The 21,713-nt window shown below is 45.9% G+C and overlaps 1 protein-coding gene across 1 annotated transcript in view; it reads left to right on the forward strand.

The window, feature by feature from the left end:
- The window catches only part of LOC124776637 (toll-like receptor 2 type-2), a 109,840-nt gene that overhangs the window by 81,695 nt on the left and 6,432 nt on the right, over positions 1 to 21,713 (forward strand). Inside the window, exons 4-5 of the mRNA XM_047251726.1 lie at positions 2,079 to 2,579; positions 10,794 to 10,983. Of these exons, the coding sequence (XP_047107682.1) occupies positions 2,079 to 2,579; positions 10,794 to 10,983 (691 nt within the window). The remainder of the gene's footprint in view (positions 1 to 2,078; positions 2,580 to 10,793; positions 10,984 to 21,713) is intronic.

Genomic DNA, 21,713 nt, shown 5'->3' on the forward strand with positions numbered 1-21,713 from the left:
ATTATCCTACTGAAATGTAGGGTTTCGCAGGGATCGAATCAAGGGTAGAGCCACGGGTCGTAACACATCTGAAATGTAACGTCCACTGTTCAAAGTGCCGTGAATGCGAACGAGAGATGACCGAGACTTGTAACCAATGGCACCCCATACCATCAAGCCGGGTGACATGCTTCCAATGTGCGTTCGCCGCGATGTCGCTAAACACGGATGCGACCATCACGATGCTGTAAACAGAACCAGGAATCATCCAAAAAAATGACATTTTGCCATTCGTGCACCCAGGTTCGTCGTCGAGTACATCATCGCAGGCGCTCCTGTCTGTGATGCAGCGTCAAGGGTAACCGCAGCCATGGTCTTCGAGCTGGTAGTCCATACTGCTGCAAACGTCGTCGAACTGTTCGTGCAGATGGTTGTTGTCATGCAAACGTCCCCATGTGTTGCTTCAGGGATCGAGACGTGGCTGCACGATCCGTTACAGCCATGCGGATAAGATGCCTGTCATCTCGACAGCTAGTGATACGAGGCCGTTGGGATCCAGCACGGCGTTCCGTATTACCCTCCTGAACCCACCGATTCCATATTCTGCTAACAGTCATTGGATCTCGACCGGTGCGAGGAGCAATGTCGCGATTCGATAAACCGCAATCGCGATAGGCTACAATCCGACGTTTATCAAAATCGGAAACGTGGTGGTACGCATTTCTCCTCCTTACACGAGGCATCACAACAACGTTTCACCAGGCAACGTTGGTCAACTGCTGTTTGTGTATGAGAAATCGGTTGGAAACTTTCCTAATGTCAGCACGCTGTAGGTGTCACCACCGGTGCCAACCTTGTGTGAATGCTCTGAAAAGCTAATTATTTGCATATCACAGCACCTTCTTCCTGTCGGTTAAATTTCGCGTCTGTAGCACGTCATATTCGTGGTGTAGCAATTTTAATGGCCAGTAGTGTATTTTGAAAATTTTAATGCAAAGCTCAACAGTACGGAGGTACTACTCTTAAACCATATATTTTACATGGTGATTAAGGGAATGACATCTACATGTACTATCAGAGTCAGCGACTCCCACACTGGACATATGTTGTGTACATAGTTCCACGTAGTCAGCGCATAGAAAACTTTGCCACTAGAGCGCGCCCCGCTAAGCACAACAGCGCAGGCGCAGCGCTCGTCCGTCTACGCATTACGAGATGGCGCTGCCATAGAGACGGACCAAATTCTGCTTCCGCCGATCCGCGTATTAATATGTAACGCAGCCAATGAGATTACTGCTAACGTAGAACCTTTTCTCCTCGCGGATCACACTCGCGCAGTGATACCTGAACGCGCGAGGTATTATAACGAGTGTACTGACCTCCAATTAGTCAGTCTGCATTTGTCTGCACCAGTCTGTACCAGTCTATAGTCAAGTTTCAGTCTGCGCCTAATAAGATTATCATATTACTGTACATAGCCAGGAAGATAAATGTATAGACACTTTGTCAAGTATCAGAGATATGTGAGAATAAGATTAACGTACCAAGACCAAAGGAACTTCAGATTGTCAATTGTAAACAGCATCCAGAATCAAGTTATGAAATGTCTACGCGTTTTATTATTTTGATAAATGTGTGTGAAAATTAATCAAGTTCTGTTTAAAGTCGGTCACTGTCAATCTGCAACTCTAAGCGTACAAGTGGTATTTCTATCGTCTGACCTAACGGCAGAAGATAAACATGCCACGACAAGACCACGATACATGTTGCTGACACTCACCTACTTCGTTAGAGCGACAAGTCAAATAATCTGATGGTGTTTGTACCAAAGTGCGCACACCACAACATAGATAATATTATTCTATATACAATATCTCCTGAAGAAAACAGTTTAAAAGCTGTCAAGGGCATGGGGTAGGGTTAATAAACCTGTATTTAGCAGCTGGTAGGCTGTTATTCTCAGTCCACTGAAGCTAAAACAATTTTCGTTGTATCAATTTCAACTGTGTAGTAGGTGGAGAATCTTGCCCCTTCCCCATAGACTAGTTCAGCAGAAGTAGACTTTGGGGAGGGGGAATGAGCAGCTGTTCCACGTGCAGGTGTGTGGAGAAGCTGAACGTGTCGTACAACAAGGTGAGCGTGCTGAGCTCGAGCATGCTGCGGGTGCTGGACCGCGTGGAACTGGCGGACCTGGGCGGCAACCCGCTGCACTGCCGGGGCTGCCCGCTGGTGGAGCTGCAAGAGTGGCTGCTGGGCACGGCGGTGGAGGTGCGCGTCGGCGGGCTGGCCGCGGCCGCCACGGAGCTGCGCTGCGCCACCCCGGCCGTAGTCGCCGGCTTGTCGGTGGGCGCGGCGCCCTCCAGCCCGGAGGACTGCCGGGCCCCAGCAGAGGAGCCGCGGCCGGTGCTCGCGCTGGCGCTGGGGCTGGTGGCCGTGGCCGCGCTGGCGCTGGCCGCCGCGACGCTCTGCTACCGCTACCGCTTCGAGCTGGCCTACAGCGCGCACCTGCTCCGGCTGCGCCTGCGCGCTCGGGCCAGAGCCAGAACTGGTGGAGGCAGTGCTGGTGCCGCCTTCCTGTACGATGCTTTCGTCTTGTACAGGTACAGAACTACGTTAAACACCAGACGTCTCATATTTTTTGGGATTGTCTCTTATTTAGCTCAAGTGTCCCATTGTCCTGACAAAATACATACAGACGTACCGGGTGATCAAAAAGGTACTTGATTTCCTGGAGGAGCACTTTGGGGACCGCATTCTGGTTCTGGGGTACCCAGAGGCCACTTCCATTGGCCTCAGTTGGCCGCTATATCCATCCCATGAAACGCGTGCGACCCCTTTTTGTGGAGCTATATTAAAGATGAAGTGTACAGCAATAATCTCAAAACCATTGCTGACCTAAAAACACCCATTCAGGAGGTCATCGACAGCATCGATGTTCCGACACTTCAGCGGGTGAAGCAGAATTTCTCTATTCGTCTGCGCCACATCATCGCCAGTGAAGGCAAATATATCATACATGTCATAAACTATCTGTACTGACGTTTACATGTTGAATTAAGTGTCTGCACGCTGCAGTTAGTAACTAATTTATGTTCTTTCTTCATATAGTTCAATAATTGTCACCCTGTATGTCCATGTTGGCATTGTGAGCTATACTAGAAATCGACATGTCAGTTTCAAAGTAACAGCTATGTAAACACTAGTATTGTCCTAATTAAAAGTGCTCACATGCATGAATGTGGGCGCTTGTAATTGGTGCAATCATATGTAGGGACATCGCTATTATTTTAAAACTAACATGCCCCCTTTTAGTATAGCTCATGATGCCAACATGGATGTACATTGTGTAGAACCACTTACCGCACTGAAAGACGAGATTATGTAATGATGTAAATATAGATCCAAAGACGGCAGGCTGAGCTGTTCTAGGCGCTACAGTCTGGAACCGCTACGGTCGCAGGTTCGAATCCTGCCTCGGGCATGGATGTGTGTGATGTCCTTAGGTTAGTTAGGTTTAAGTAGTTCTAAGTTCTAGGAGACTGATGACCTCAGAAGTTAAGTCCCATAGTGCCCAGAGCCATTTGAGCCAAAGACGGCAACAGAGAATTGCCGAAACCGGTCATCTGTATGAATAAAAAAAATTAGTGGTCTTTGCAGCTGAAAATTTATTCACTGTCCACAGTTGTTCTACATTTGGTTATGCTACACATTAGTTTAAAATACGCTATTTCTGAATATATGGGATCATTAATGAAACACGGGACAATGTACACTGAAGCGCCAAATAAACTGGTATAGGTACGCGTATTCAAATACAGAGCTATGTAAACAGCAAGAATATGGCGCTGCGGTCGGCAACGGTTATTTAAGATAACAAGTGTCTGGCGTAGTTGGTAGATCGGTTACTGCTGCTACAATGGCTGGTTATCAAGATTTAAGTGAGTTTGAACGTGGTGTTATAGTCGGTGCACGAGCGATGGGACACAGTACCTCCGAGGGAGCGATGAAGTGGGGATTTTGCCATACGATCGTTTCACGAGTGTATCGTGAATATCAGAAATCCGGGAAAACAGCAAATCCCCGACATCGCTGCGGCCGGGAAAAGATCCTGCAAGAACAGCACTAACGAAGTCTAATGAGAATCGTTCAACGTGGCAGACGTGCAATCCTTCTGCAAACAACTGCAGATTTCAGTGCTGGGCCATTAACAAGTGTCAGCGTGCAAATCATTAAACGAAACATCATCGATATAGGCTTTCGGAGACGATCGTCCACCCGTGTGTCCTTCATGACTGCACGACACAAAGCTTTACGCCTCGCCTTGGCTCGTCAATACGACATTGGACTATTGATGACTGGAAACATGTTGCCTGGTGTGACGAGTCTCGTTTCAAATTGTATCGAGCGGATGGACGTGTACGGTTATGGAGACAACCTCATGAATCCATGGACCATGCATGTCAGCAGAGACTTTTCAAGCTGGTGGAGGCTCAGTAATAGAGTGGGCCGTGTGCAGTTGTAGTGATATGGGATCCTTGATACGTCTAGATACGAGTCTAACAGGTGACACGTACCTAAGCATCCTGTCTGATCACCTGCATCCATTCGTGTCAATTGTGCATTCCGACGGACTTGGGCAATTCCAGCAGGATAATGCGATACCCCACACGTCCAGATTTGCTACAGAGTGGCGCTAGAGTTTAAACATTTCCGCTGGCCACCGAACTCCCCAGACATGAACATTATTGAACATATGTGGGATGCCTTGCAACGTGCTGTTCAGAAAAGATCTTCACCCCCTCGTACTCTTACGGTTTATGGACAGCCCTACAGGATTCATGGCGTCAGTTGCCTCCAGCACTGCTTCAGACATTATTCGGGTCCATGCCACGTCGTGTTGAGGCACTTCTGCGATATTAGGCAAGTGCGCAAGTTTCTTTGGCTCTTCAGCGTACATTGTGTAGCACCACTTGCTGTACTGAATGAGGCGATTATAAAATGATATAAATATAGATCGAAAGACAGCAATAGAGAATCGCCGATACCGGTCATCTGTACGAATAAATGATTTTAGTGAGCTTTGCAGCTGAAAACTTATTCATTGTCCATACTTGTTCTACATTTGGTTATGCTATATGTTACTTAAAAATACGCGATTTCAGAATACGCGGTAGCGTTAATGAATTACGGGACAATAAACCGGGTGATCAAAAAGTCAGTATAAATTTGAATACTGAATAAAGCACGGAATAATGTAGATAGAGAGGTACAAATTGACACACATGCTTGGAATGACATGGGGTTTTATTAGAACCAAAAAAATACAAAAGTACGAAAAATGTCTGTCAATTGGCGCTTCATCTGATCAGAATAGCAATAATTAGCATAAGAAAGTAAGACAAAGCAAAGATGATGTTCTTTACAGGAAATGCCCGATATGTCCACCATCATTCCTCAACAATAGCTGTAGTCGAGGAATAATGTTGTCAACAGCACTGTAAAGCATGTCCGGAGCTATGATGAGGCACTGGCGTAGGATGTTGTCTTTCAGCATCCCTAGAGATGTCGGTCGATCACGATACACTTGCGACTTCAGGTAACCCCAAAGCCAATAATCGCACGGACTGAGGTCTGGGGACCTGGGAGGCCAAGCATGATGAAAGTGGCGGCTGAGCATACGATCATCACCAAACGACGCGCGCAAGAGATCTTTCACGCGTCTAGCAATATGGGATGGAGCGCCATCCTGCATAAACATCGTACGTTCCAGCAGGTGTTTATCAGCCAGGCTGGGGATGATGCGATTCTGTACCATATCGGCGTACTTCTCACCCGTCACGATAGTAGTTATTTTGCTGTCCAGCGCCATCTGTCGGACATTTTGTGAACTTTTGTATTTTTTTTTGTTCTAATAAAACCCCATGTCATTCCAAGCATGTGTGTCAATTTTTACCTCTCTATCTACATCATTCCGTGGTTTATTAAGTTTTCAAATTTATACTGACTTTTTGATCACCGGGTATATTGTCCCGTAATTCATTAACGCTACCGTGTATTCTGAAATCGCGTATTTTTAAGTAACATGTAGCATAACCAAATGTAGAACAAGTATAGACAATGAATAAATTTTAATATGCAGAGTTCACTAAAATCATTTATTCATACAGATGACTGGTATCGGCGATTCTCCGTTGCTGTCTTTCGATCTATATTTATATCATTTTATAATCGCCTCACTCAGCACAGCAAGTGGTGCTACACAATGTACACCGAAGAGCCAAAGAAACTTGCGCACTTGCCTAATATCGCAGAAGTGCCTCAACACGACGTGGCATGGACCCGAATAACGTCTGAAGAAGTGATGGAGGGAACTGACGCCATGAATCCTGCAGGGCTGTCCATAAATCCGTAAGAGTACGGGGGGTTGAGATCTCTTCTGAACAGCACGTTGCAAGGCATCCCGGACATGCTCAATAATGTTCATGTCTGGGGAGTTTGGTGGCTAGCGGAAATGTTTAAACTCTGGCGCCACTCTGTAGCAATTCTGGACATGTGGGGTGTCCCATTGTCCTGCTGGAATTGCCCAAGTCCGTCGGAATGCAAAATTGACATGAATGGATGCAGGTGATCAGACAGGATGCTTAGATACCTGTCACCTATCAGAATCGTGTCTAGACGCGTCAAGGGCCCCTTTTCACTCCAACTGCACACGGCCCACACTTTTCCATAGCCTCTGCCAGCTTGTACAGTCTCTGCTGACATGCAGGGTCCATGGATTCATGAGGTTGTCTCCATAACCGTACACGTCCATCCGCTCGATATAAATTGAACGCGCGACCGCTACGGCCGCAGGTTCGAATCCTGCCTCGGGCATGGATGTGTGTGATGTCCTTAGGTTAGTTAGGTTTAAGTAGTTCTAAGTTCTAGGGGAGTGATGACCTCAGATGTTAAGTCCCATAGTGCTCAGAGCCATTTGAACCATTTTTTTATAAATTGAAACGAGACTCGTCCGACCAGGCTAATGGTTCCAGTCATCAACAGTCCGATGTCGTGTTGACGGGCCGAGGCGAGGGGTAAAGCTTTATGTCGTGCAGTCATGAAGGGTACACGGGTGGAATTTCTTCTCCGAAAGCCTGTATCGATGATGTTTCGTTTAATGATTTGCACGCTGACACTTGTTAATGACCCAGCAATGAAATCTGCAGCAATTTGGAGAAGGATTGCACGTCTGTCACGTTGAACGATTCTCATCAGACTTCGTTAGTGCTGTTCTTGCAGGATCTTTTTCGGCTGCAGTGATGTCGGGGATTTGTTGTTTTCCCGGATATCTGATATTCACGATACACTCGTGAAATGATCGTACGGCAAAATCCCCACTTCATCGCTACGTCGGAGATGCTGTGTCCCATCGCTTATGCGCCGTCTATAACACCACGTTCAAACTCACTTAAATCTTGATAACCCGCCATTGTAGCATCAGTAACCGATCTAACAACTGCGGTAGACACTTGGTGTCTTACATAGGCGCTGCCGACCACAGCACCGTATTCTGCCTGTTTACGCTATTTCAGAATATATGGGACCATTAAAGAAACACGGGACAATACACACTGAAGCGCCAAAGAAACTGGTATAGGCACGCGTATTCAAATACAGAGATATGTAAACAGGCAGAATACGGCGCTGCGGTCGGCAACGCCTATATAAGTCAACAAGTGTCTGGCGCAGTTGGTACAGATTTCAATGTCGGGCCACTAACAAGCGTCAGCGTGCGAATCATTCAACGAAACATCATTGATATGCGCTTTCGGAGACGAAGACCCACTCTTGTACCCTTGATTATTGCACGACATAAAGCTTTACGCCTCGCCTGGGCCCGTCAACACTGACATTGGACTATTGATGACTGGAAACATGTTGCCTGGTCGAACGAGTCTCGTTTCAAATTGTATCGAGCTGACGGACGTGTACGGTTCTGGAGACAGCCTCATGATTCCATGGACCCTGCATGTCAGCAGAGACTTTTCAAAGCTGATGGAGGCTTTGTAATATTGTGGGCCGTGTGCAGTTGGAGTGATGTAGAACCCCTGGTACGTCTGCATCCATTCGTGTCCATTGCGTATTCCGACAGACTTGGGCAATTCCAGCAGGACAGTCCGACACCCTACACATCCACATTTGCTACAGAGTGCTTCCAGGAAGAGTCTTCTGAGTTTAAACATTTCCGCTGGCCACCAAACTCCCCAGACATGAATATCATTGAACATATCTTTGATGCCTTGCAACGTCCTGTTCAGAAGAGATCTCCACCCCCTCTTACTCTTACGGATTTATGGACAGCTCTGCAGGATTAATGGCGTCAATTTCCTCCTGCACCACTTCAGACATTAGTGGAGTCCGTGCCACGTCGTGTTGCGCCCCTTCTGCGTGCTCGCGAGGGCCCTACACGATATTAGGCAGGTGTACCAGTTTCTTTGTACACAGTGTCCACGTAAACCACTAACATGACATGAGTATTTTATACAACCCTTATAATGCTGTCCTTACTCATTTGGTTTGAAGCAGAATGATATGAGCACACTCATAAAGATTCATGGTGTGCACCGAAAAACTGTGATCAAATTCTTTCTCTTTCTTTAGCATAGTTTGTATCTATACTGATGAGGCAAAACATGATGACCACTGCCAACCGCCAAATTGTATGCAGACTGGTGGTGATGCGGTTGAGTGACGCGAGAACGAAAGCACATAAGCAGAGCATAGACGAACGGGGAGTCATTCGATCGATGATATGGATGGGGAAATCGACCGACACAAAAGAGTTTGAAAAAGAGCAGATTATTATGGCATTTGACCTGGGAACGAACATCTCGGAAACGACGAAGCTGACCTGTTGACGGCGTGCCACTGTCACGAGTACATATGGACAGCTGCTGAAGTGGCTGAAGCGCTGCAAACCACCACTAGGCGACTGGGTGTTTGACGTCGACGCCACATTGCAGAACGTGATGCTCGGAGGCTTGCCCAGTCTGTAAAGCAGGACAGGCAGCGATTTGTGGCACATCCAGCGACAGGAAACAGCACTAGTCCAGGTCCAGGGCGTTTTGTAGCTTACAGAACATTGCCGAACGTGGGGCTCAGCAAGTGGAATGCAAACGTATCGCCTGGTAGGATGAATCACTTTTCTAGATGCACCAGGTCGATGTTCATCTCCGGATATGCCGTCATCCAGGCGACTGAGCGAATGTTTTCTCGAAAATAGCACCGTGTCACGGACACGGGTCGGTGGGAGCAGTATTATGGAATTGGGGACATTCACCGAGGCTTCCTCTGGAAGCGTGGCAGTAATAGAATGCACCATGACAGCTGTGGACCATATGAACTTGTTTGCGGACCACTTGCATCCCATCATCACTGGTGTCTTTCCTGGAGGCGATGGAATTTCCGCCAGCATAAATGGCCGTGTTACAAGACCAGAGTCGTGCTACAGTAGTTTGAAGTGCATTACAGTGATCTCACCACTGATGTTGTGGCTATCGTGGATCACACTCGGTGCACTATCGGGTGTCAGCTCCACACATACCAATCATTGGCCCCATAATTTACGAGAACTGCATGACCTGTGCGTAGACATTCGTGCTTCATAACTCCAGAAATCTGCCAAGGATTTTCCAAAAAGATACCACGCAGAATAGTGGCTGTTTTGTGTCCGGAAGTGGGTTAGCACGCTGTTTAGCAAATGGTCGCAACGTTTTGGCTAAACAATGTAAATCGTGTTGATAATGAGTGCCTGCACAGGGTAAGTATGGGAAGGGGAGACGAAACCATACGTTGGCACACAGCTACTTCTCTCAGATACAACCAAGGGGGTCGCAGAGCATCCCATGAAGAGAATGAATTTTCCATTCTGCAGCGGAGTGTGCGCTGATACGAAACTTTCTAGCAGATCAAACCTCTTTGCAGGACGGGGACTGGAATTTGGGACGTTTGCCTTTTGCGAGGGAGTGCTGTAGCGACTGAGCTATCAAATCACGACTTGCTAGCCGTCCTCATAGCTTTATTTCCGCGAATACCTCATCTCCAAACTTCGCATTGTTGGATGTGCTAGGAAGTTTCACATCAGCGCACTGTCCGCTGCAGAGTTTGAAACTGACTCTGGAAACATCCCCCAGGCTGTGGGTAAGCCATATCTCTGCAGTATCCTTTCTTGCAGGAATGCTAGTCCTACAAGTTTCGCAAGAGAACTGTGAAGTTTCGGAGGCAGCAGATAGATACTCGTTGCGGAAGTAATGCTGGAAGGACGGGTCGTGATCCGTGCTTGGGCAGCTCATTTGCGAAAGGCAGAGGTCCCGACTTTCGAGTCTCGGTACGGCATACAGTTTTGATCTGGCCGGGAGTTTCATCTCACGACGATATCATCATTAGAAATGCCATATTTTCTCCCTTCGTGGAACACTGGGTTTTGAAATTTAATAAGAACATTGGTACAATAGCTGGTCAACAAATAATAAATGGCACCATTTCTTTTATTCCTCCTGGCAAATGTTGGCGACGAATTTTCTTCTGAGAATAGGATTTGAACCGCCACATTTAAGAACGCTAACAACGCAGTAGTGTCCATTACCGACTGCCTCTACCCAGATGGGTTATAAGTCAAATTATGTCGACAGAACATTGAATACGACCAGATTTCCTTTGGATAATGTGCTCAAAGACAAGTGCAAGCCACATCTTAATAAGAAAACTATCTGACCCCAAGAGTCGTTACAGCCTGATTGTTATCATGCCTGCTGAAGAGCTGATGTTGATTACAGTGGAGGTGACCGGCAGTGGGTGGTTGAGACGCTGGTGCCGCTGTTGGAGAAAGGACCGCAGCGCTACCGCCTCTGCCTGCACGAACGAGACTTCCAGCTGGGCACCGTCATCGTGCAGAACATCTCCAGCTCCATGGACCGCAGCCGGCACACCATCGTCGTTCTCTCAGACAACTTCGTCAGCAGCAAGGTGGGTCAATAATGCAAGTACGTTAAGGACGCTATAAGTCAGCACTAAAGGTATCTAGAGTTAATGTTGGCCTATGGCAGCCTTTTAGTGTCACCTTCATGGGCAAAGCAGTAGTTGCAGCAGTAGTAGCAGTAATTTCATTCATCTGTAGATGAACTCCACAAGGATATTACATATGTCTTGGTATTACAATGCACGAACAACTAACTTAACTTTACATACTTACAGATATAATCCGATAAGGACGGGATAGGTAGTCGGCCGTTGCTTTATAGTAGGAACCATATTGCCATTTGCCAGAAGTAATTCAGGAAAATCGCGGAAAACCTAATCAGGATGGCTGGATGTATACGAAACCAGTCTATTTAAAATAGTGCTGCCTCTTTCGATTTATCCCTCGTGTACAACATTGTTTTAACAAGTTGTTGTTGTGGGCTTCAGTCCAGAGACTGGTTTGATGCAGCTCTCCATGCTACTCTATCCTGTGCAAGCTTCTTCATCTCCGAGTAGCTACATACAACTTACATCCTTCTGAATCTGTTTAGTATATTCATGCCTTGGTCTCCCTCTACGATTATTACCCTCCGCGCTTCCCTCAAATGCTAAACTGATGATCCCTTGATGCCTCAGAACATGTTCTACCAACCAATCCCTTCTTCTAGTCAGGTTGTACCACAAGTTCCCCAATTATATTCAGTACTTCTTCATTAGGTACGTGATCTACCCATCTAATCTTCAGCATTCTTCTGTAGCACCACATTTCGAAAGCTTCTATTCGCTTCTTATCTAAACTACTTATCGTCCATACAAATACTTTCAGAAAAGGTTTCCTGAGCCTTAAATCCATACTCGATGTTAACACATTTCTCTTCTTCAGAAACGCTTTCCTTGCCATTGCCAGTCTACATTTTATATCCACTCTACTTAGACCATCATCAGTTATTTTGTTCCTCTAATAGCAAAACTCATCTACTGCTTTAAGTGTCTCATTTCATAATTTAATTCCCTCAGCATCACCGGATTTAATTGGACTACATTACATTACCCTCGTTTTGCTTTTGTTGATGTTCATTTTATATCCTACTGTCAAGACACTGTCCATTCCGTTCAGCTGCCCTTCCAGGTCCATGCCGTCTTTGACAGAATTACAATGTCGTCGGCAAACCTCAAAAGTTTTTATTTCCTCTCCATGTATTTTAATTCCTACTCCAAATTTTTCTTTTGTTTCCTTTACTGCTTGCTAAATATACAGATTGAATAACACCGGAGATAGGCTACAACCCTGTTTCACTCCCTTCTCAACCACTGCTTCCCTTTCATGCCCCTCGACTCTTGTAACTGCCATTTCTGTACAAATTGTAAATAGCCTTTCATTCCCTGTATTTGACCCCTGCCACATCCAGAATTTGAAAGAGAGTATTCCAGTCAACACTGTCAAAAGCTTTCACTAAGTCTACAAATGTTATAAACGTAGGTTTGTCTTTCCTTAATCTATCTTGTAAGATAAGTCGTAGGGTCTGTATTGCCTCACGTGTTCCAATATTTCTACGGAATCCAAACTGATCTTACCCGAGGTCGGCTTCTACCAGTTTTTCCATTCGTCTGTAAAGAATTCGTGTTAGTATTTTGCAACTATGACTTATTAAACTGATAGTTTGGTAATTTTCACACCTGTCAACACTTGCTTTCTTTGGGCTTGGAATTAATATATTCTTCTTGAAGTCTGAGGGTATTTCGCCTGTCTCATACATCTTGCTCACCAGATGGTAGAGTTTTGTCTGGCTCTCCCAAGGCTATCAGTAGTTGTAATGGAATGTTGTCTACTCCCGGGGCCTTGTTTCGACTCAGGTCTTTCAGTGCTTTGTCAAACTCTTCACGCAGTATCGTATCTCCCATCTCATCTTCATTTACGTTCTCTTCCATTTCAATAATATTGCCCTCAAGTACATCGCCCTTGTATAGACCCTCTATTTACTCCTTCCACCTTTCTGCCTTCCCTTCTTTGTTTGGAACTGGTTTTCCATCTGAGCTCTTGATATTCACACAAGTGGTTCTTTTTTCTCCAAAGGTCTCTTTAATTTTCCTGTAGGCAGTATCTATCTTAACCCTGGTGAGATATATCCTTACATTTTTCCTCTACCCATCTTTGCTTATCCGTTTTGCACTTCCTGTCGATCTCATTTTTGAGACGATTGTATTCCTTTTTGCCTGCTTCATTTACTCCTTTCTCCTTTCATCAATTATATTGAATATCTGTACTCAAGGATTTCTACTAGCCCTCGTCTTTTTACCTACAGTTCCGCACTGTCGCCTGATAAACAAAGTAAGAGCCTACGGAATATATCAGACCAGCTGTGTGGCTGGATTGAAGAGTTTTTAGCAAACAGAACACAGCATGTTGTTATCAATGGAGAGACGTCTACAGACGTTAAAGTAACCTCTGGCGTGCCGCAGGGGAGTGTTATGGGACCATTGCTTTTCACAATATATATAAATGACCTAGTAGATAGTGTCGGAAGTTCCATGCGGCTTTTCGCGGATGATGCTGTAGTATACAGAGAAGTTGCAGCATTAGAAAATTGTAGCGAAATGCAGGAAGATCTGCAGCGGATAGGCACTTGGTGCAGGGAGTGGCAACCGACCCTTAACATAGACAAATGTAATGTATTGCGAATACATAGAAAGAAGTATCCTTTATTGTATGATTATATGATAGCGGAACAAACACTGGTAGCAGTTACTTCTGTAAAATATCTGGGAGTATGCGTGCGGAACGATTTGAAGTGGAATGGTCATATAAAATTAATTGTTGGTAAGGCGGGTACCAGGTTGAGATTCATTGGGAGAGTGCTTAGAAAATGTAGTCCATCAACAAAGGAGGTGGCTTACAAATCACTCGTTCGACCTATACTTGAGTATTGCTCATCAGTGTGGGATCCGTACCAGATCGGTCTGACGGAGGAGATAGAGAAGATCCAAAGAAGAGCGGCGCGTTCCGTCACAGGGTTATTTGGTAACCGTGATAGCGTTACGGAGATGTTTAATAAACTCAAGTGGCAGACTCTGCAAGAGAGGCGCTCTGCATCGCGGTGTAGCTTGCTCGCCAGGTTTCGAGAGGGTGCGTTTCTGGATGAGGTATCGAATATATTGCTTACCCCTACTTATACCTCCCGAGGAGATCACGAATGTAAAATTAGAGAGATTAGAGCGCACACGGAGGCTTTCAGACAGTCGTTCTTCCCGCGAACCATACGCGACTGGAACAGGAAAGGGAGGTAATGACAGTGGCACGTAAAGTGCCCTCCGCCACACACCGTTGGGTGGCTTGCGGAGTATCAATGTAGATAGATGTACTTGATCCTCTGCTGCCTTCACTATTTTATCTCTCAAAGCTACCCATATACCTTTACCCAAGGATTTCTACGAGACCTCGTCTTTTTACCTACTTGATCCTCTGCTGCTTTCACTATTTCATCTCTCAAAGCTACCCATATATCCCAAGCCCGGGTTCCCGGGTTCGATTCCTGGCGGGGTCAAGGATTTTCTCTGCCTCGTGATGGCTGGGTGTTGTGTGCTGTCCTTAGGTTAGTTAGGTTTAAGTAGTTCTACGTTCTAGGGGACTGATGACCATAGATGTTAAGTCCCATAGTGCTCAGAGCCAGAGCCCTACCCATATATCTCTACCCAAGGATTTCTACGAGACCTCGTCTTTTTACCTACTTGATCCTCTGCTGCCTTCACTATTTCATCTCTCAAAGCTACCCATTCTTCTTCTACTTATCTTTTTATCCCGTTCTTGTCAATCATCCCTTAATGCTCTCTCTGAAATTCTCTACAACCTCTAGTTCTTTCAATTTATCCAGGTCCCATCTCCTTAAATTTCCACCTTTTTGCAGTTTCTTCAATTTTAATGTACAGTTCATAAGCAATAGATTGTGATCAGAGTCCACATCTGCCCCTGGAAATGCCTTACAATTTAAAACGTGGTTCCTAAATCTCTGTTTTACCATTATATAATCTATCTGAAACCGTCCAGTGTCTCCAGGCCTCTTCCACGTATAAAACCCTCTTTCATGATTCTCAAACCAAGTGTTATCTATGATTAAGTTACGCTCTGTGCAAAATTCTACCAGGCGGCTTCCTCTTTCATTCCTTACCCCCATTCCATATTCACGTACTACTTTTCCTTCTCTTCCTTTTGCTACTATCGAATGCCAGTCCCCCATGACTATTATATTTTCATATTCCTTCACTATCTGAATAATTTCTTTCATCTCATCATAATTTTCATCAATCTTTTCGTTATCTGCGGAGCTAGTTGGCATAATAAACTTGTACCAATGTGGTAAGCGTGGGCTTCGTGTCTATCTTGGCCACAATAATGCGTTCACTATGTTGTTTGTAGTAGCTTATCCGCACTCCTATTTTTTATTCATTATTAAACCTACTCTTGCATCACCCCCATTTGATTTGGTATTTATAACTCTGTATTCACCTGACGAGAAGTCTTGTCCCTCCTGTCACTGAACTTCAGCAATTCCCACTATATCTAGCTTTAACCTATCCATTTCCCTTTTTAATTTTTCTAACCTACCTGCCCGATTAAGGGATCTGACATTCCACGTTCCGATCCGTAGAACGCCAGTTTTCTTTCTCCTGATAACGACGTCCTCCTGAGTAGTCCCCGCCCGGAGATCCGAATGGGGGACTAGTTTACCTCCGGAATATTTTACCCAAGTGGAAAATTACGGCTGTAGTTTCCCCTTGCTTTCAGCCGTTCGCAGTACCAGCACAGCAAGGCCGTTTTGATTAATGTTACAATGCCAGATCAGTCAATCATCCACACTGTTGTCCCTGCAACTACTGAAGAGGCTGTTGCCACTTTTCAGGAACCACACGTTTGTCTGCTTTAACAATGTATAATGTATAATGTATAATGTATAATGTAAAAGGTCACACTGTCCATTTCTGACTCCCAGTCGCTGCACACACTATACGTACGTGGTTTCATAATGCAACACTACACACGCTATCAGCTGATATCAGAGATGTTAAGCTCAGAAAGACGATAACATTTTGGTACCATACATTGCATAGCTTTGGGAGTAATTTTTCCAGAAAAGGAAAAAGGGGACTAGTATATCAATGAGAAGTCCAGCACACCTCACACCCAAACGATCCTGAAAAGTACCAATACCAGTGCATGTTACCCACACGCAGGGGCAGGCCAGTGACCCTTGACACACGACGCTATCAAGCACAGGACAGCCATCAATGGTGCAATGGTACACTCATGAGTAATTGAATTAGAGACACCGCACCTAACTGCGTGTAGTTTCTCCTATCGACCTGATTAGAGTGGTGACTTATTGCATCATGCAGTCCACGAAACAGTAGAGGTTTTGACAAACTTTCCATATCCCTGATGCACAATTTTCGCCTTTACCTACGAAGATCAGTTGGAGCTGGATCTAATGCACACAGATCTCGGTCGAAGGCATTCCAGGGAACTGAGGTCATGTCTCCCATACTGGACAAGTAGGGGGCGGGGGTGCAGTGATCGGCGGTACTTAATAATCTTTATGTCTGTCATTGTCGTTTCTTCGTACTTGTACCCCTTCAGTGGCGACTACTAACGTGAATCACGACAGATCAGTTCAGCGGAAGGTTCTCGCGCTTCGACAGTCCAATAGAGGGACACTGGATTCCCATTCGGGAGGACGAGGGTTGAAATTCGCGCCCGGCCATCGTTATTTAGGTTTCCCCTTATTTCCCTAAGTCGCCCCAGGGAAGTACCGGGAAGCTTCCTCTGAAAGGGCACAGCCAGTTTCCTCCCATGATCATTAAAACATTCTGAGTGTGTGCTCCGTCTTGACGTCGATGACGACGGGACGTTAAACCCTAATCTTCGCTTCTTCCAACTGTGGTGTGCTTGCGCCTCTGCTAAGCTCCGTACCTAATGACGTGTGATAAGTAGGGTTGCCTGTATTGCGCGTTGGCTTCTGTACCTCAAAAAGAGGAGGTAATTTTACACGGTACACCTACTCACCAACTGTTATCACGCAGCAGTAACTACAATATAACTTGTAGTGCTACTCATCCATCCGCTGTTACAATCTGCGATCGTTTCTTGTACTGCCGAGTTCCATTCACATCAATCACAAAGACAGCTGCCGGTTTTTGGTCAGCATCTCTTGACGTTGTTGCATGTTGTCTCTTAATATAGTTGTTGACGGTCGATCCGAAACTGGCACAGTTAACACTCCGTTTCAGAAAGCGTCCGAACACATATTCTACTCACGACGTTTCTTCCTTACAATTCCTCCCACATTACGGCGGCTTCTGTAGCTGTTTTACTCATTTTGGAAAAAGAACGATGTTTATGCATTTCTCCTTTGCGCTATGGCACGAATTTTCTCACCAGTACATGTGAATGATGTATGTCTGATGCTAATGGAGCTTTTCGAAATGTTGTATGTGTATGAAAATGTGCACACACGTAAAGATAACCCATGATGGCATTGTGTGTCCACAAAACATTTTGATGTAACTTAGATTCTCTGTCCCTAAAGGAAGATCAGGCTGCTCGATTTGGGCATATTGTAGAACCAGCCGAATGCCAGACATGCTGATAGTGGGGCAGAGGGGTCATACACGGTCCAGTCCACAGGTGACCACCGGCTATGTTCGACCTCAACCACTCACAGACGGCAGGTGGCAGCAAGGGGTTATACAACGTGTCATGGGGACGAGAAAACAGTGCGATGGTTTTGTTAATGCGAACACGGAGCGATCTACCTGACGTCCAAACAGGCATAATCATTTGCTTTCGGGCCAAGAGTGGAAGCATTTCTGAAACGGCTAATTTTGTAAGCCGTTCGCTTGCCACCGTGGTTAACGTATAACGTGCGTGGCAAAATGGCGCTAACCAAAACTGGCGCAGAGGCATCTGTGGTGCAGCACGGGCCATAAATGACAGAAATGATAATTAAATCAAGACCCTAAGCTGTCGTCACGTGTTGATATACATCAGTGGGGACAGTTGAAAATGTGTGCCCCGACCGGAACTGGAACCCGGTATCTCCGGCTTACATGGTAGACGCTCTATCTATCTGAGCCACCGAGGGCACAGAGGATAGTGCCACTGCAGGGATTTATCCCTTGCACGCTCCCCGTGAGACCTACATTTCTAACTTAATGTCCACACACTACATTCGTAGTGCCCAGAACAGATACCATCTTCGTATATAGTTAAGGCTAACCGGCCATTGACCTTCTTCTTCTGTGCTGGATGCACACGCATTGCCCGAACTCTTACGGGATTCGGTAAGATTGTCTGCCGCGAGTAATGAGTGTAATGGGCAGGGGCACTACGAATGTAGTGTGTAGACACTATGTTGGGAATGTGGGTCTCACGGGGAGCGTGCTAGGGATGAGCCCCTCCAGTCGCATTATCCTCTGTGCCCTCGGTGGCTGAGATGGACAGAGCGTCTGCCATGTAAGCAGGAGATCCCGGGTTCGAGTCCCGGTCGGGGCACACATTTTCAACTGTCCCCGTTGATGTATATCAAAGCCTGTGACAGCTTAAGGTCTTGATTTAATAATCATTTCATTCTAAGAGATCTGCATGGTCACCGATGATATCTGTTCTTTCGCACATGTCCGAAAGAACAGATACCATCGTCATATATAGATGACAGAGGTGAACGGCGGCTGCAGAAATGTGTGCGGGCGAATAGTCCCGTCAACGACCGTTCAGCGAACTTTGGTCCGTATCGGCCTCTGCAGTGGGCGCCTGGTTCATGGAACCATGCTGACTGCTGTTCATCGTGCGGAAGGCTGGAATCTGCGCGCTAAAAGCGCCTCTGGACGTCCAATGAGTGGCGACAGGCGGCCGTTTCAGATGACAGGTGACGGCGTGTACGGGGTGAATCGTCTGAAAGAAAATACCATGCAGCAATCGCTGGAAGGGTCCAGACCAGAGGAGAGAGCGTTATGGTCTGGGGGATGTTTTCCTGTCATTCCCTGAGCGATATCATCATTCTGGAAGCAACTATGAATCAACACAAGTATGCATCTGTCGTCGGGGATCATATCCACCTCTACGTGCAATTTATTTTTCTTCGGCACGATGCTATTTACCAGCAGGGTACTGCAATGTGTTACACAGCTCGTAGTTAACGTGCGCGGTTCGAAGAGCACCAGGATGAGTTCACCGCACTCTCTTGGCCACCAAACTCCCCGGATTAAAAACCAATCGAAAATCGGTGAGACCACTTTGATCAGGCTGTTCGCGCCATGGATTCTCACCCGAGAAACCTAGCGCAGCTGGCCACGCTACTGGAGTGGGTATGGGTGCACATCCATGTTGGCACCTTCCAGAGCTTCACTGACTCTCTTCCTGCACGTTTTTCAGCAGTCCGCACATCAAAAGTTTATTATTCAGGCATTTGATTAGTGGTCATATTAATGTGACTGGACGGTGTACAAACAAGCAAACCTCGTGGTCAGAACCAGAGGATAGAAACTATTTTTCTTTTAATTCTATGTCAGTATACCCTAAACAAGAATATTAAAGGTTACTGTATGTGAAACTGTATTTGTATAATTATCGGTACAAGGGATCCAAAGGTCTCACGTTCGATCTCCAGTCAGTCCTACGATTTTCATGAGTCACTTATTACTTCTTTCATCTCTGACAATGGTTCTTAATATAAAAATGCGTAGCTGCAACGTGGCTCGGTGACCACATTAAACTGAAACACTCCCATAACTGGCTGGTGAGTCAGCTAATATACTGACGAGTCAAAAAAATTGTAACCAGTTGTCCAATAACGTATTGATTCGCCTTTGGAACGTACAGTATATCAACGATTCGACAGGTCCTCCAGAAGTTTCCAGAGGAGTGTGTCGCCAGATGTCTCTACACTGGTCACGTAGTCCCAAAAATTACGCGTCTGTAGTTTGTGGACGTTGAGCTGACGACCGATCGCATCCCAGACATGTTCCATCGGGTTCAGATCAGTCGAATTCGGTAGTCACTATCATGCTCCTCAAACCACTGCAGCACGATTCTGGCGTCGTGACACAGACATTTATCTTGCGGAAAGATGCCACCGCCATTGGGGAAAATATCTAGCATGAAGAGGTGCAGTTGGTCCGCTATAATGTTCACGTATTCCACAGCTATCGCGTTACCTTACCTCCGATTACTACCACATGTCTCTCGGAAGCTCATGTAAATGACGCCAAGTTTCCGTTCTAAGGCCGTACACTCTAGAATCGGCATACCAGTCAGGTAAAATCGCCGTGAGTAGTGAGGAAATCATCCCACCGTGTCCTGCTGCGTGATTAAGTCCGTAACTGCCTGCTACCCAACCTCGTTTGAGGAGACCCTTCAAGACCTTTTTTAAGTGACTGAAGACGTGATAATCGGATAGAGAGAGTTCAGAACCATAGCGCGGGTGCTCCCACTCGAACTGGCGCAACTTCTACGTTACGACATTTGCGATATGGGAATGTGCGTTTTCGTGAAGCAGTAGCACCCCTTGGCGCACCATTCTTTTGGTGGTTTTCGACAAACATGGTACCCCCACACACACTCTTCATTCTCCGATTGATGTCTGCTGGTGTTTGTCCTTTGACAGCCAAGAAAAGAATAACGGCACGTCGGTCCTGTTTGGATGCATTTGGAAATAGTTCACGTTTTCACATTTACTGCACGCTCGTCCACAAGATACGAATACCACACTAATCCCTTTCGTACATGTTGGTGCTTATATTCTGCATCGGAGTCACCCTAAATTGCATACGCGGTGCAGCAACGCCCTCAAATGGAAATTTTTTGATCGCCTCATATAACACAATGAAAATGAATGAAATGAAGTCCCATGCTTCTTTACAGAGCGTAGGAGAACGATGCGGGAGACCCGCACCGCCTTAAGGTACGTTGTCCAAGACGCGACGCACACTAGCGACTGCGACGGGTCGCTACGTGACGTCAGAAGTTGTCCGCTGGCGCATGCGCAGTTCGAGTTTGGGATGCGTCGCGCGACTGTTGCGGCAGCTGTCGCAGCACTGCACCAGTGAGCAGTGTTGCGACGGAAGTCGCACGACACAAAGACGTACGGCTGCGAGAAAGATGTCGAGCCAGTCAAGGAAAACTGAAATGAGCCACTCACAGGATGTGATGCTCTGTGAGCTGGTCTCGCAACATCCTTGCCTTTTCGATTTGAAGAACCCTAAATATAGAGACACTATGTTCAGAGACAGAATTTGGGAAGAAATTGGTGCACAGTTGAAACTGGCAGGTGAGTGAAATATATAATATTTTCCCATTAATGCAAATTTTTCAGGCCTGTTATGAAAATCAGTATGATCCATGCAGATGTAGAATTAGAATGATGAAAATGAACTTGAAGGTCAATTTTCGCATTACTCTTTTTTGTGACGATAAAAATTGAAAACGGCAAATACATTATAAAATGAACAATCTAAAGTACAACGAGAAAGTTACATTTTACAATGCCTTCACTTTGAAAGTAAACGGTACATTGGTGTCTTGATGATACCTTCTAGTTGTAAAAAACCACCACCAGATTGTTGTACAGCTTTCTGTAATCAATAGATGTTCGTTTTTGAGGAAGGCGTTTCTCAACAGATTGCGCAAACAGTATGCTGCAATAAGTAATTTGTCACATTCACTTCAATTCATTGGTAGAAGATGGTGC

Source organism: Schistocerca piceifrons, chromosome 2 (genome assembly GCF_021461385.2).
Source record: "Schistocerca piceifrons isolate TAMUIC-IGC-003096 chromosome 2, iqSchPice1.1, whole genome shotgun sequence".
NCBI classification, from domain to species: domain Eukaryota; kingdom Metazoa; phylum Arthropoda; class Insecta; order Orthoptera; family Acrididae; genus Schistocerca; species Schistocerca piceifrons.